Source organism: Lygodium microphyllum, chromosome 13 (genome assembly GCF_053477565.2).
Source record: "Lygodium microphyllum isolate KBCC chromosome 13, Lygodium_microphyllum_v1.1.10, whole genome shotgun sequence".
Taxonomy (NCBI): Eukaryota; Viridiplantae; Streptophyta; class Polypodiopsida; order Schizaeales; family Lygodiaceae; genus Lygodium; species Lygodium microphyllum.
Window position 1 is genome coordinate 99,832,773 of NC_141147.1, and position 17,040 is coordinate 99,849,812.

At 39.1% G+C, this 17,040-nt stretch overlaps 1 protein-coding gene across 3 annotated transcripts in view; it reads left to right on the forward strand.

Annotated features, from left to right (window-relative positions):
* The first annotated feature begins 9,244 nt into the window (after nt 1-9,244).
* The window catches only part of LOC148026964 (putative potassium transporter 12), a 74,335-nt gene continuing 66,539 nt past the window's right edge, over nt 9,245-17,040 (forward strand). The window contains exons 1-4 of one of the 3 annotated variants that reach the window (XM_087691516.1): nt 9,245-9,535; nt 9,905-10,276; nt 10,367-10,607; nt 10,895-11,143. In XM_087691516.1, the coding sequence (XP_087547642.1) occupies nt 10,040-10,276; nt 10,367-10,607; nt 10,895-11,143 (727 nt within the window). In that variant the 5' untranslated portion in view covers nt 9,245-9,535; nt 9,905-10,039. Of the gene's footprint in view, nt 9,536-9,638; nt 9,799-9,904; nt 10,277-10,355; nt 10,608-10,894; nt 11,144-17,040 lie in introns of those variants that run through there. The other 2 variants (XM_087691517.1, XM_087691518.1) reach the window with 2 other exon arrangements.

Consider the following 17,040-nt stretch of genomic DNA (forward strand, 5'->3'; position numbering starts at 1 on the left):
TCATCTCACTATATATATCATGAGCATTCTACTGGAAAATAATGTATTGCAATGTGTTAGTACTCAATTTGATCCACATATAACATGCATTTTCATCTTTATGCACCACATGAATCGCGTCATATAGATCCTCTTTATATAGCATTACCACACCTCTAGGTCCTCTACTTTTGCTAGCCATGCATGGATGAGGGAAATACATTGATTTCCATTTGTAACCACTAGGGATTATGCATTGGTGTGCCATAGTGTACATTACAATGCATCAAGGACATGCACCTTCATGAAACCCAATGTTCAATGATGATCACTTCCCATCTCTATACATTGCCCATCTCCCCTCTTGTGCCTCATACATTGTGGCACATGCTATGTACTACCTACGCAACTGTAAAGTCCTCATTTAGGTAAAATTTCTCTCATTCTCTTAGAGAGAAATGTCTTCTTCTTTTCCAAATTTGAGAATTTCAAGAAAAGAGCTCAAGTTCTAGTACTGTCCTTGCCCATTCTTCATGCATATGTAATAGATGTCTCTCAAATTTTTCCATTTTTGTGCCAAGTGCCTTGGCATCTTCTTGTGGGGTTCATTTTTTCTCCCAACTCATGACCTGCACATGCAAGGTTCTTGCCCTTCTTTTGGCATCCTCTTCCAAGGTTGCATCTATCACTTCTATCTTGATTGTTGATGCACTTGTTTATTCTTTCACTACATTGATCCATTTGGGATTCTCTTCTACCTCCATTTTTTCCTTTTGGTTGGTACAACAAAGATTTTTATTTCAAGATCCCTAGGTGATGTGATTGTGAATGTTCCTAGAGAAGCTCAAAGAAGAGTGAATGCAAACCCTATTCTTCTATTGCCTTCTTTTGAGAGTAGTTGGAGAAGTAATATGTAGTGGCATGTGGTAATGAAATAAAGGTCTAAACAAAGTGAGAAGTCATCCACAAACTATTTGAAGGAGGGAATCAAGTATTTCTCATGGAACTTAAGTCTATCTTTCAACTTATTAGCATTAACATTGAAGATTAGAGGGGAATCATTCCTACCATGTTTTCCTGGGTCATAGTCAACCTTATGCCTTCTGAGATAAGGCATGTAGTTGGGATTCCCCCTTTCAAAGGATAGTGCAATATACAATGATACCCATGCTTCCATGTTCTTATTCAATACATTCTTTCTCCAATGTGGTTGGAAGTCATAGCCCCTCACAATCCTTCCCACCTCAAATACCTTGTCCTGCTAGTGGTCAATTGGTTTTTGCTACCACATTTCAAGGTCATGAGTTTTTACTCAAGCCATCTATTTCCCAATCATGAAGGTACCTGAATCAATTTTGCATTATAGTGAGAGGTAGAATCTTCCTAAGTTTGAGAAAATTTTTGAGAGAGAGTTTGGCTTCCCTCAGTCACACATCACTTGATCTTCCTTTGTCATCCTATATTCAGGTCGGGGCACTCCCCTCATTTTCAACATGGATTGATACTTGATGGTTGAGATTCATGGATTTTAATTTTCTCAAAGCCCTTTTGCCTTTCAATTATATCATTTCAATTGTAATGAGTATTAATATTTCTTATGCATCATATTGTATATAGGAATATTGAATTCAAAACAACATTCAATACAATATTATGATGGTTCCATTGTACACTCTTATCTTTCACCTAAGTTGACAATTTTTGTATAGATTGACCTTTGAGTCGACAATTTTTGTAAGTCAACTTATATTATGTTAATGGGAATAGTAAGGGCACTCATATGATTAACTTGTAAGATGTGAGTGATTGGTAAGAGTGTGCTAAATGACTATGTTTCTTTGGGAGGTAAGTAATGAAGTCCATCATATCCAATTAATATTTGAAATTGTATATGTGATAGCTAAATAATAACACATGCTAGACTTTAAGAGGTCATCATGACTATCCTAGAGTAAACAATCTTCATCTACCTTAGTCTACAAAGGTGCTATGGTTGGAGTGTGACTTGGGGTATAGCTCATCCTCTTTTTTACTTGGATTGGAGTCTTCCCAAAGGCTTGAAGACCCTTCTCAAATTACTTAAGTGGCTTGAGGAGCTCAATGTAACTAGAATTTATAAGTATGATGACCTCTAAAAGAACAAGATGAAGTATAGGAATATGAAATTGTTCATGAGTAACAAATGGATCTATGACCAATATACTATTATTATTCCTCAAGATAGAATTGTTTTAGATTCTTAGACACAAAAACTAACCCACCTACTTTTGTATACAAAGAACCTCAAGAGGATTTGATAGAGAGAGGAACTAAAGCTAGTAATCTCTACATGCTTGAAGGGGAAATAACTAATGACACTAAGACTTTCAATAGAGAAATAATGACCTTATCTCATTTGGTCGATGATCAAGTCACTTGAGTCTTAGCCCATGATGTGGGATTACATGATTAGCCTATGAATATCAAGAGGCCTTACACAGGTGCTTATGTAATCCTATGTGCAAGCAGTTGTGGTGAAGGCACCACATATAGGTTACACAAGTGGAAGATTGGGCTCCCTTAAGGTTAGGCTACCCTATTATATTAGTGCAAGTGAAGCTTGCCTTAAAGAAAAGCTAGGTGTTGTGCTTTTAGTCACAGAGGCCCTCTTTAAGGTGATGTCATTTCTTCAAAGATTATGGGAGCTCCCCTAGATGAGATACTCCCACTTGGCATGTATGCCCTCCAAGTAGCTAGTAGTTAGGGAGATACACATTACTAGTATGCCTAGATGTGCACTTGGCTAAGCTTGCATGAGATAAGGAGAGATGGGTTCCCACCTTTTGATTGTAATTGACTATCCTACTCTTAGAGCTTAGTTAGCCGAAGTGATTGGGATGGATACTATGAGAGTGGATATTGAGAGGACTTGGGTGAACCATGTGCAATAGCTAGGCACAAAGATAATACTCTACCAAACACACTTTCTAGACCTCTCCCACGATGGGTTCATCACAAGGAGTAGAAGGACTAGAGATGTGTAGGATTATTCTTGCTCGAGTTGTGCACATAGGGAGACTCTTTTGGGAGACACGAGATCAATACGTCTAGGTCCACTTAGATAGGGAGACCTCATAGAGTTTCTTACACTAGGGACCACAAGGGCTCCTTCTCACCATCCTCCATTGTCTTAGCTCAAGGAAGTTCATGTTTATGTGGCATTGCACTAGAATGAGCCATATCTCTATGTCAAGTGAGACATTCTCTTGACCCTTGAGGCAATGACCTCTCTCCTCACTCTCCTCACCATTGATGACAAATACATGCCATTATTGCTCACCATAGGAGACATTCAATGAGATATCTTAGTCCCCTTGATTGGAGCAGCTACTACAATAGCTTATGAGGAGGATCCTAGGATGAGCAACAAAGACTATATCATCTTTAGTTTTTTGAGATCACTTCTTATTTATAGATGAAACATCACTATAGTTGTGCTATATGCCTAGGTCTCATAAGCCACTTTAGCCTTTCGTAGAAAACACACACACACACACACACACACACACACACACACACACACACTCTCTCTCTCTCTCTCTCTCTCTCTCTCTCTCTCTCTCTCTCTCTCTCTCTCTCTCTCTCTCTCTCTCTCTCTCTCTCTCTCTCTCTCTCTACTTTCAAAAGCGACAAATGCCGAACTTGACAAAATGCTTATTGTTTAAAGCACTTTGAGCAATGCAGCTCTAACTACCTCTCACAAAACCATTGCATGCTCTAAAAACAAATAAAGTGAACTCGCTAATTTATATTCTCATTGTAGTCTACTTGCCAAGGTTCATTATTGATGGCTCGACAACTCAAGTGATGTGCCTCAAGCAAGCTCCATCTCCATAACCTTGATCGCCACATGAGCTTCACATAGAAGAAGGTTGAGGACAGTAGTAGCAGCAGCAGCAGCAGCAGTAGCAGTAGCAGTAGCAGTAGCAGTAGCAGTAGCAGTAGCAGTAGCAGTAGCAGTAGCAGTAGCAGTAGCAGTAGCAGTAGCAGTAGTAGTTCACATAGAAGAAGGTTGAGGACAATAGGAGGAGGAGGAGGAAGTAGCAGTAGCAGTAGCAGTAGCAGTAGCATTAGCAGTAGCAGCAGCAGTAGCAGCAGCAGTAGCAGCAGCAGTAGCAGCAACAGTAGCAGTAGCAGCAGCAGCAGCAGTAGTAGTAGTAGTAGAGCTTCACATAGAAGAAGGTTGAGGACAATAGGAGGAGGAGGAAATAGCAGTAGCAGTAGCAGTAGCAGTAGCAGTAGCAGTAGCAGTAGCAGTAGCAGTAGCAGTAGCAATAGCAATAGCAGTAGTAGTTTCACCCACTCTAATCCCTTACTCTACCTCCCACTCCCTCTCTCACGCAAGCAAAATGCAAGTAAGAAGCAAGAAGAGAACTCCACAAGATTGCACATTACGAGAATGACCTTATCCTTTCATTTCTTAGTTTTTATACATGACCTTGATTTTTCGGGCACCCTCCCATCTTATTGGCTTAAACCAATCCTTTCTTACTTGTGTATCCTCCATTGGTTTGGTTAGCCCAATCATGGTATTTTCATGTTAGATGCAAGATGTAAGTAAGAAGCAAGATGACAGCTCCACAAGGTTGCACACCACAAGGGAGAGTTATCAGAAGAGTTATCATTTTATTTCTTAGTTATTTATACATGCCCTTGATTTTTTGGGCACACTCCCATCTTATCGACTTAAATCGGTTTTTTCTTACTTGTGTATCCTCCATTGATTAGCCCAATCATGGTATTTTCATGTGTAAGCAAGTTGTCTTTAGGTCTTCCATCAAAGTTTGAAATGATGTTTCAATTGCATTCATTGGAACCTTCACTATCTAGAATCAAGTTGAAGTTTGCAGTCGATATATAACATAGCATTTTCTTTGCAATCATTGCACTTGCTTGGTTCAAACTAGTATACAAGGCTGTCTGAGTGTCAAGTTTACATTACCTTGCATAAGAGTACATGGCTATATTGGGGGTGGCCCTAGAATCACCCTACTATGTGTCCAAACTACATTGTAACATTTCTACACTATTATAGTAACTTGACAGTTACATTTTCCCCAAACAAATCCATAGCAATGTCTATGGAAGTGTCACACAACCTCCCATAGCACATGCATGTCAAGAGGGCATTTACATTTTCCCTAAACAAATCCATAGCAATGTCTCTGGTGGCTGTGTCACACAGCCTCCCATATCACATGCATGTCAAGAGAGCATTTAAGAACATTGCAACCTCACTTCCCATAGGTCATTTGCAAGTGCACAGGTTCATTCACAGAGGGAGCAATGCATATTCATTTCAGGGGGAAGATGCAATTGTAGGTTCACTCGCACTCCATTAGACTTTGTAGTTCACTAAGCACTAAGCACAGAGACAATAGTGCAAGTTCATTTCAATGTAAGCTCATTTTCTATATTTCATTTGAGCATAGGGCTCATTTCATGCACGTGAACAAGTGCATGCACATACATAAAATGTGGTGGTAGTAATGGAGACAATAATGGCAACAATGGTGGTGGTTGCATCAAAGGGTAGAATAAGTGAAATATATGGAATAAATATAAGGGATATAATGTGTATGAGAGAGAAGCCTTCGGTCTGCCCCTACATTTGTTATGTGCGTGGGAGAGGGGGAGCAACAAATCCTTGCATATGTGAAGTAGTAGGCACATCATTAATGGATCATTTTGGAGCACATACCATTTATTGGGAATCTCAAAGTAGTCTTATAATGTTGGATGCATTACACCACCATTCATAGAGGATGGTAATAAGGCACTTGGTGGATATATGATTAAAATGGTAGCCATGATACCTAGGATTATGGGGAAATGTAAATACATGCATAAATGGTAATTGAGCACTTCATGAATATGCAAATAAAATGGTGGGTATAATACTTAAGATTGTGGAAAAAATGTAGATACATGCATACATGTATTGAAATGAGTTGGCTACAATTAACAATATCAATGTTGGTTAGAAAATAAAAAAGCAAATAGAAAATATGGGTTTTCTAAGAGTTGCAACAAGAAGGTGTCATCATATGCTTGCCACTTGGGATTTCTGTCATGCTTTGAAACAAGGAGGTTTGTACAACATAGTAAATACTCTATTCCTAGAATCAATGGGTCATTATTAGAATGTTTTAAATTGCTCCCTCTATGTAGCTCTCATCAGTTAAAAAATATGTGGTGGTCACTCATGTGACAATAGACAAGTATAAAAGGCGACCCCTTAGTCAAGGTTAACATGTGGCAATGCACGCCATTCAAGAAACTTTCCATTGTTAATAGTGACAAAGTTGACATAATCTCGAGAAAATCATGAAAGCCATATATGCCACTTTCGGTTTCAAGAACTTGATACTAATGGTAGTATAGCAAAAATATATTTGGAAGAGGTCATGTATAAAAAGCTCCTTAATGTCTAAGTCCATGGCTTTGGCTTGACGCATTTGTGTATGCAATCTTTTTTACTTTCTCAATATAATATGGTCACATGACAAAAAAAGAACACACACAACAACAACAACAACATATAAGCAAAATATTGCAACTTTGAACCATCTAGAATATTATGGATCAAAGGCTTATGACTCTATAATTACCTTAGGTTGCTTGATTCTTGCAAGGATAATACACATTGAATAATCTGAAATACAAATACTTATGGATCGACACTCATACTATTAGGTCACACCCACTTACTTATAAATAATCTCACACCTTGGGTGCAAAAACTCACAAGGATTTTAGAGTTATTTGTCATGACTACTTTGTTATTATGTGGCCAAATTGTACACAGACATGCTGTTACTATCTCTTAAAGTTAGTTCTAGGCATGCCATGCAAAGTCGCAATAAACTATGGCATGAAGAAATGATGACAATGAACAAAATCAAAATCAATTCATGACAAAAAACCATTACAATGGGAACTTATCATGCATATCTCCAAGGCATGCATTGGAGGTTTTTAATAATTGAGTGTAATTTAATAAGACTTTCCATGAGCTTATTGTTTTGAGGTTAGGCTTCCCCACAATCACTCAAGTTCCTTCCTGTTGCATTAAAGAGTGACTCACCAAAGTTTGTCAAAAGGCTAGGCTTTCCCATAATCTTGTTCTTGAGTTCTTCCCCTCTTGGCTAGAGACAACTATCCACAGAATGTGCATATTGTCATAACATCAAGCTTCCCTATGTCCTTGTAGAAACGATCACTTAAATGAGAATTGTTATGATTGTCCTTTTAAAAGCAATCATTTAAAGTTCTCCTTGTTTAGCTAACACTTGGAAATCTACAAAATTAGATTAATCTCTAGTTCTACTAAAATGTCCTTTAGCTAACACTTGGAAATCTACAAAATTAGATTGATCTCTAGTTCTACTAAAATGTCCTTAAAACCAAAATCATAGGACAAAGTGAAAACTTTACATTCTTTTTCTTGTCAAAAAGCACTACAAGGCATACATCTCACACTCAATCTAAACCACAAAAGCTTTATCCAATTGCTAAAGTGTTTTGACCAATCAGCCCCATAATCAATCTTTGACAAGCCAAAAAGTTTTGGTGCAAGCAAATATATGTGTTGAAGAGATTGGGATGGAACATGAACCCTTGAAAGCATCATCAAATATCACAATCTATTAAAAGTTCCTAATATTGTACAACTCTTTTCAATGACATTCATTCCACTTTCCTTGTGTAAAGAAGGTTATACAAAAGGGAACCTTTGGGATGAAACATGTACCATTAAAAGCATCACCAAATACCACAATCTATTAAAAAGCTCCTAATATTCTACAACTCTTTTCGATGGCATTCATTCCACTTGCCTTGTAAAACGAAGGTTATGCAAATGGCAACCTTGGCTTCACTTGTACCAATTAGATGCAAATGATGTGATAATGCGATGATTCAATTTGATTTGGATTGTATAAACTATGCTATTTAAATTGTAATAAGAGAACCAATCAAATAAAGTTTTGCATGCCAATAATTTCTTGATTTGGCTTTTGAGGTAATTTGGTGAATTCATTTAACAAAAATGAGAATATAAAGAAACTTGCTTTTATGAACCAAGACAAAGGGACAAAAGACATAAGTAATGCTTGTAGCTTACTTCAAAAACTTGTCACAAGAGTCAAAGCAAGGAGCATGTGGACAGATTCCATCTTCTCAAAAGAAATAACTTTCTTTTCACCCTGTTTGATAAGCCTCCCATCAATCAATCATCCTTGTTGGGAATGAGCATGCTTGTGGATGCACCTAATGCAATATGTAGGCCATGGGCATTTTGTACATTTTCTATTGAAATTGTGAATTGATTTTGAGTTTCATTATAGATTTAAGCATTTGCACTTTACTATTTGAGAATTCTAAGTGAAAGTCCGTTACTTCACAAAAACCATAGACACATACATTTGCACACAAATGTGTCTTGTCATATTGTTGACATAGCATGGAAATGCTTTGTGCACTCATGGTCATTGTCTAACTTAAGCAAACCCTTAATAAAACATAAACTTTTGAACTATTGAATGCTTGTGGATACAACCTCCTCTATTGTAAAAATAAGTATGTAGAAAACCTTACTTGTTCATTTGAGAAAGTCGAGTTATAATCAAACTTTCCCTTTAGCTATGGCATGTTTGGGTCACGGTTCCCCATATTTCGAGCTTCTAAGTTAGGGGTATGGAATCGATTGTAGGGGTGATTGGGGAACAAATCATGTAATTCTCCATGCATATGGACTGTGGGGGTGATTTGGGAACAAAAGCATGAAATATAGATGGAAAACAAAAGGGGATATGTATATATTTGGTTGGGCAGCTTTGTCCCCGGGGGGGGGGGGGGGGGGGGTGTTATTCACCAATGTGTGAAGTTCTACCCCCAAAGGGTGCAAGATGGGGTAAATAGTAGAATTTGTCAATTTCCTAACATGTGCTTATATACTTGTCAATGTTCAAGATTAATGTGTCTTTGATTAAAGCTAATGTGTCAATTTCCTAACATGGGCTTACATAATTGTCGATGTTCAACGCTAATGTGTCTTGGATCGAAGCAAACTAGATCAAGTGATGTATTTTTCGGTGGGTTTTGTATAATTGCTATGATTGTTACAAAACAAATCTCTCTCAAAGAGGGACTCTTTCAATGCACTTTTACAAAAAAAGAAAAGAAAAGGGCACTTATGACAGTCCTCGAGGAGTTGGGGCCTATTTAGGAAAGCGATCTACTGAGAAAACGAGTCCTGATCTGTCACAGGCAGGTGATAGATATGCATTTGGGGTTGCAGGGTTCCCTTTTCATTAACCTGGGTTAGCCTCAAGGGCAGGACCCTCCTCTCTCTCTGTGACAGCCTTGGCAGGAACAATAACAAAAAGCAGGGGCAGAGCACTTCTGATGATTATGCCCACCGGACAGAACAGATCTAACCATCCTTTCCGTGGGCGCAACTCTTTTCTTTCATCAGCTCATCTGCCAACAATCCATATCGGATCCTCCTCACCAGGTTTTGATTTGCTTTCATCTTTAATCTTCCTTTGATTGAAGCTTTAATCATTATTTGTTGACTTCATTTGATCCTTCCAGATTTTACTCCATCACTGAGTAATCAGCAAACACATCTGATCTTCCCTCATATGCCAAGTTATTTATTGTGGTTGTGAATTGCCAAAGAAGGATTGTGAATTAGGAAAGAAAGTTCGTGTCTGTGTTTGCCTGCCCCTTTAGTGCAGGGGCTCTTTCTCTTGCTTAGATCTGTTCATGTTGATTGTAAGTCTCATTGGTGTGTCACATTTTAAAAACGTTTTTTAGTTCTAAAACAGGGACTTTGTAGTCCTAACAGAGACTGAATCAAAGACCCTGATATCAATTTCAGGTAGCGGCCCCAAACAATGATTGAGCAGATGCAGAATAACCCACTTCATGCGAAGCTCCTAACTGACAGGCAGGAAGGCCAAGCAATTCCGGAAGATTGAATATCATTTTTAATTGGTAGCAGGATTCTTCTAACATGGATGGTCGACGCCAGCAGTCCATTGGAGACAGCATATACCTGTTGGGTAGGCGGGAGTATGAAGAGGAGTTGGGCTCGGCCATCAGCAGTGATGAGCAGCATTCAACTGCAAGCGATGCGGCTAGATTATTTGAGGGGGAGTTCAACCAAAGGCTTAAGAGGGCAGTGCCTCATGTGGACTCTCTAGATGTCGAAGCTATGCAGTTACCAGGCATGAGTTATGGCCGTGCTAAGGTAGCAATAAATCCTGCTTTATCTGCGTTGACAAATGTTGGCTGGAAACCTGATTGTGAAATGCTAATTGTGGCACTAGTATTGATGCAGGATCAGACATGGGCTGTAACATTACAACTGGCATTTCAGACAATCGGGGTTGTCTACAGTGACATTGGGACTAGTCCGATGTATGTTTACAGCAGTGCATTTCGGGAGCTTGATGTTGCTGATAGCCTTGATATATTGGGGGCACTCTCAATCATTATTTACACACTTACACTCATCCCTCTCGTTAAATATGTTCTCGTTGTTCTTCGTGCCAATAGCAACGGGGAAGGTGACTTTAAAGGTCACTGGCTGGAGGAACTTCTTCTTGAGCTGTCATTATTTGTTTTTGGATCATAGCTTAGTAAGTTTCATGATGGTAAAAAGCTAGAATCTGAAAGTGTGACTTTGCCTCGCAGCTCCTTTTTGTGTTAATCTAACTGAAGGTGCATCCATGTATTATGAAACTGTGTTAAGAACTCATTTTGTCTTCTTGTTTTAGTGTGATGGTATTAGGGAGTCTTAGAATACTTTTATGATGCCATAATCTATTTAACTATGTTATAATTCATGGTAGTTTTTGTTTTGCAGGTGGCACAATCTCACTCTATGCTCTGATATGTCGATTTGCAAAAGCCAGCCTTATTCCAAATAGGCAGCCTGCTGATGAGGAGCTGTCAAATTTCAAAATTGAACAGCCCACAGATAGACTAGAGAGAGCTTTGAAGATTAAAGAGAGACTGGAGAAAAACACAGGTTTGAAAACTGCGCTATTAATGATTGCTTTATGGGGAGCCAGCTTGGTAGTTGGTGATGGCATATTTACGCCTTGCATTTCAGGTTGGTCAGTTACTCCTCCTTTTTCAGTAACCAACCAAGTAACAAAACCACAAATAAAGTTGAACTCACGTATGCTCATGCGAGTCTCAGCCTTCTGGAGAACAACAATACATATGGATTATTTGTTAAATGCACATGTCTTCTTAGATGGTCAGATATGCGAGCATTGAAAATGTTGGTTCTGAAGATTGTCTGTTATGGTACTTGTGTTTCCCCTTAAAATTTTATTATATGTGCACATGGTAGCAGTGAAGATGTTGGATTGGAATAACGTGGGTTATCACATTCATCTTACCCCTTAAAGCAGTGGAAAAATCTGAAGGAATTTCTGCACTACTCCTTGATATTATTAGAGACACAAGGGGGGGCCCTTACATAATGCTGTTACTTGGCCATTTCTCTCTTTGGAAACTCTAAACATACTTGCTGTGTGTGCAAGGTAGATGAACAGCTGCAGAATTGGCACTCAGTCAATTCTAGAGTGTTGCAAGGTTTTGATTAATATGCAAGCATTGAGGCTTTGTCTCATAGGTTATGGAAAATTGCTATTCTTCTTGGTCAGTGTGTAGTACATTGGCATGGCTTTCTTCACTATCCTAAAGTGGAAGAAGAGAAGTAGAAATGCTTCTAAAGAAAGGCTGGAAGTGAATTTACAAATCTGCTTGTCTGAATAGCAGCAGTCAAAGAAGACGGAAATTAAGAGATTTGATGATAAAGAGGTGGATGATGATGATGGAAATGGCTATGGTCAATTGTGCACGAAATCCTTAAGCATGGAAACTTCATGCACATAATGGGGAGGAGGATTTGAAGTTGGCTAAGGTGCTGAGTAACCTTGCACAGAAGATGGAGAGTGAAGCACCTCAGCTGGAAGGGCTATGAGAAAAGTTAGCTGTCATGAAACCTTGGAAATTGAAATTGTGAAGTTTGATTTTGATCAAGTGATGATGAAGCTCCAAAAGCAAATTCATTAGAGTATGCATGAGACGTAGAGCTATTACTCAACCTCTTTCTATAATCAACCCTTCTTGCTTTTGCATATTGGCATGAGCTTGGATCTTTATGATTTTTTGTATCCATTAGGTGCATTTCAAAAGGAGGAACGTAAGAACTTGTAAAATTTAAACCATACATACATTGCATTGTTTTTGGTGAAACGGTGTTGGGGGGGATTTAAATGAAAGGGCTTAATTACAGGGATTCAATGAGAAGAGTCATAGAGAAGAGAGAGAATAAACCTCTGAAAGAAAAAATGTATTCTACAATAGAGACACAAGAAATATTGAAAACTTAGGTATAGGAGGGTCTTTGATTCAAATCTTATACCGCATGGATGAATCTAAGCTAGACAAGTTTGAGACGATAGCTCAAGATAATTTTATTGAGATAATAGCTTAAAAATACTATGTATGCATCTATCTAATTGTTGTACACATGATCTAAAACCAAGATAGAGATTGTTTACCACGAAACATAGAAACATGAAAGGGGGAACTAGAACAGGGAACAGGATGCCAAACCTAGGGAACGGGGATGGGGGAATAGGAATGGCATTAAAAAAATAAAATTCGTGAATTTTTTTGAAAACTCATAATTCATGTGGAGTATTAAAGCAAAGGTATATAATCCAAAAGGACAAATCATTTTTACTTTAAAGATATCATGCATCATTCTAAAACTAGTTACTATAAATTGAATTACAACTTACAAGGTTCAAGAGTCAAGCTAGTCAATTATAAAACATATAATACATATACCTAAAAACAATGAACAATGAACTAAACTTTAAAGTCTAAGTTGAAAGAACATGTCCATTGCCGAAAAAGACTACAAATATGAAGTCTAATCTCTAGACTGAAGCAAAATGCGGCATGCCAAAATAGCTCAAAGGGCAATTGCAAGACTGCAAGTACAAATGTAATGTCGGTATGGCACAACGGCCCAAGTGTCACACCGTTATTAATGATCATATACATGTGTCATCAGACAATTAATAAGCAAACTAAATCAAAGGACATCATGATCTGAGGTTGCTCTAGCTGCTCTTGAAGTGGCAGCCTCATCATCATGTGTACCATGAAGTGTTGTATCTCGCTCAACATCAACATGTGTCTCCTCTTCTTGCTGCATCTCCCACTCTATGAATGGATTGGGCTTTGCTATCTTTATACAACATCCTTAAATTAGCACTAACAAATACTAGATTGTTTTCCCTCTCCACACCAAGACGGTTTCTCTTCTTTGAAGCAATGTGAGCATATGCACTCCACAATTGCTAACAAGAAGAGCTAATTGACTGACTTAAAATATAGATGGCTAGTTGCTGCACTTAGGACCATCCGAGAACCATAGTTCTCCCACCACAAAGCTGTCCCAATCTTCTAGCTATCCTCCTATGGATCCCCACAACCAAAAGAACCCGAAAGGTCTTATATCATGAGAGCTGGTCTTTGATCTTCAATCTAGTACCATGATCGAGCACTAAACGAGACAATATAAGTCTCCATGCATCCATAACCTCAGTGTCACTCTCCTGACCCTCGCCTTGGAACTCAAGATCCACAACAAATGCAGCTGCATGCATGGGTGAGCTATAGGAGTTCCATGTCATCACAACTAAATGGCGTATCTCCTCATATGCCTCATCATTTGGTGTCAACTCCTGCAGCTTTTCATACGGCCTATTCATAACCTCATATACCTTGCTAATGCAAGGCTGCATAGCATTCATAATGTCACCAGGTGGTGATACTTTTTGCAGTTGCTTTTCTTATTTACTTTTATAAATATTTTATTTTTCTTTTCTTTAGTTACTGTTGCTTTTTATCACCAGAGTTCTCTTGGATTAAGCTGAGATCTTTGCATGGCCAAAAGAGGCATCCATTGGGACAAATTGTACTAATGGTTTGTCTGAGCCTTAGGAATGGTTTCATATTAACTGGGCATTGAAGAATAGAATGCCAGTGGTTTGGGGCTGTGTGCTTAGCCATTGGAGATGGTGCAAAACAATGAGCTTGGGCCAGACAGAAGGTGCACATGTGAGAATGCTCATGGAATAAAAGTCACTGTAACTGAGCCACATTACACTTTTTGATGTGGTTGCAATGATAAAGGTTGCTCAGAACAACTCGAGGAATGTAGGGGTCATGTGACATTAATGTGACATTAAAAGTGATATTTAATGTCACGTTAAGGTCACAAATATGGAATGTGACATTAAAGTGACATTTAATGTGACATTAAGGTAAATCTAGGGGAACATACACGAGAATGACCGTCCGGGCTCTTGGGCGCCCGAACGGGGTTAAGGGGAGCCTAGAGAGTAAGAGAGTCCAAGAATAGTAGGACTCACCAATAGTGGACGGCTGGCAGAGGAAATGAGGAGAAAGGTGCCAGCACTTATCTAGGCGTGGTTGGGAGGAGAAGAATCACTCGTGCTCAGGATTTTTATCGTTTTCTCTCTGTCTTTCCCGAAGCCATCTTTCAGGTCACCACTCCTAAAATTTAGGGAGTTACTATTTTTGGACCCCAAAATCTGTTCGCGTCATTATCTTCGTTTTTGCACGAGGATTAATTCTCTGGTCTGTGCAGAGGTCAAATTTTGCACCGATTATGAAGAATTTTAGACCGGAAGGTTTAAACGGGAAAATTGTTACATGTATGCTATGTGGCACAAATTCCCAAAAGAGAGACAAAGAGCATTAAAAAAAAACATAATAGGCATAAGGGGCAGATTTGAGAATGAAGTTTTGAGGAGGTGAGGGTAGATTGCTGGAGTTTCATAAGCTATGGAGAGTTAGTACTTCTTCGTCTCTGAGTCATGTACGGAGGTAGAGCTTGCTCCCTCTAGTCAACTCTCTCTCTATTCTCAGAGGAAATGCTCTGCACGATGGGCTGATTCCATCGAAGGTACAGTTCTGTGTTTTCTTTACACTTCTGCTAAGGCAAGAGCCTCACTGTCCAGGTTCAAGAGCAGCTGTTGGCTTTTCCAATGCATGAACTAAAGGAAGTAATGACCATGCCACACAGGAACAAGGTCTATCAGCTCTGATTTAGTGTTGTTTTGGGCATGTTGGACAGTAATAACAGTGAATTCAGAGATATGCAGACTGCAATTCTGCACATGAATCATTGAGTTTTGGTCACAGAAAATGCTTTCCTAAAAAGGATGTTGTTCTGGACCTGCTGGACAGTAAGAACAATGAATTCAGAGATCTGCAGACTGCAATTCTGCACATGAATCATTGAGTTATGGTTACAGAAAATGCTTTCCTAAAAGGGATGTTGATTTGGTCATGCTGTACTGTCCTTATGCAGCTGGGATTTACTCAGAAAAGATGAAAACCAAGTGTTCACAGGTCATGTATTTTGGAACATTTCATTTTTGTAATTTTCCATCTTTTAATTGATAAAGAAATACCTAGAGGGGCGCCAGTCTTTGGGGCTGATTTAGTGTTGAGCGAGGGAGTGAGGTCTCTGTTTTTGTGTGTGTGTGTGAAAAGACCAGGTGTTAATTGAAGGAACTACCACTTTATGTGAGTCATAGACCGATTACACATAACTCTTAATAAATGTACGATAGTTGATACCATAATATCTATTTGCTTTACATCATTCCAAAAAGTTGAGTTATTTGCTTTCTCCAAGCATAAAATACTTGTAGGAGTATTTGCCAATGTTGATGAGGTGAACTTATCACTAAGAAATAACTGTCTTAAGGCAACACTACATTCTCTCAATTTGCCTAGCATCAAGAAGTTGAAGGCAAACCTAGTATCAAGAGTGTTTTAAAAGCATCTTCTTTGACTATAGAGCATAGTAACATGGGACGGGGAACGGGAACGGGAACGGGGATGGGGACGGGGAACGGGAACGGGGTTGGGTAAAGGATCGCGTCTTGGGGACGGGGGAAAAAACGGCAATCAAAAAGTTGTTTTTTTTTTAGTATTTTAAAATCACACTTAATCTACTCTAAGAGAGGAACATTTGAAGGACACATTTGTACCAAATAGAAGAAAATAGAGCATCATATTAGGAAATCCAAAAGACTCGTGACTACTCGTCACTCAAGAGTCAAGAGCCAAGGCTTGTGACCACTCGTCACTCAACATTGGCAAGAGCATGGCGGAAATGGCCGTTGGCAGCCAAACAGTCAATTTTTTTTTTTTCAAAAATGGCCCAACGGCTCCCTAGGCCGTCCCCAATTGGCGTCCCTGACACGCACGCGTTCCGGGAATGCGTCCCCGCTTGGCTCACCGGCGTCCCCACTCAGAGACGGGACGTCCATCCGTTTCGGAACGTCCCTGCCCGGTCCCGTCCTTGGGATTGCGTCCCCTTGTCCCACGTTGCCGTCCCCTCCGTCCCCTGTTACTATGCTATAGAGAGAATTGATGACGAAGAAACTAGTGATTCAAAACAAAGCTAACCATTTAAGCTCTTGGCTCTATGATAGGTGCAATCCATAAAAAGTTACCAATATCTTTTAGTAGGTTATTCAAGCAATGAGCCTGATAATATGAAACTATGATATGCAGATATTCTTGGATGATAGCACCTACTGCTCTGTTTGTAGGCTCTTCATCTCCAAGAAATTGCACGATATGCTCCGGCCCAATAAGCTACCTGTAATCCACTTTGTTGTAAGTACATTTGTCGACTTTCATGTCCATGATGCATCATGTGAAGATATGAAATACATCTCCCCATAAGAATAAGCCACCATGCCATATGAATGGATGATCTTCTTATATCACTCCAACTATCAAGAGCAAATGAAACTCCATTTTTAGCCCATAGGCTCTTTCTAGTCACTATTGCTTGCTTAACAAGATGCTTCTCCTTGTCCAGCAAAGTGGTGCACAAGGTCCCTGATGATGGAGGCACATATGAAGGGCTAC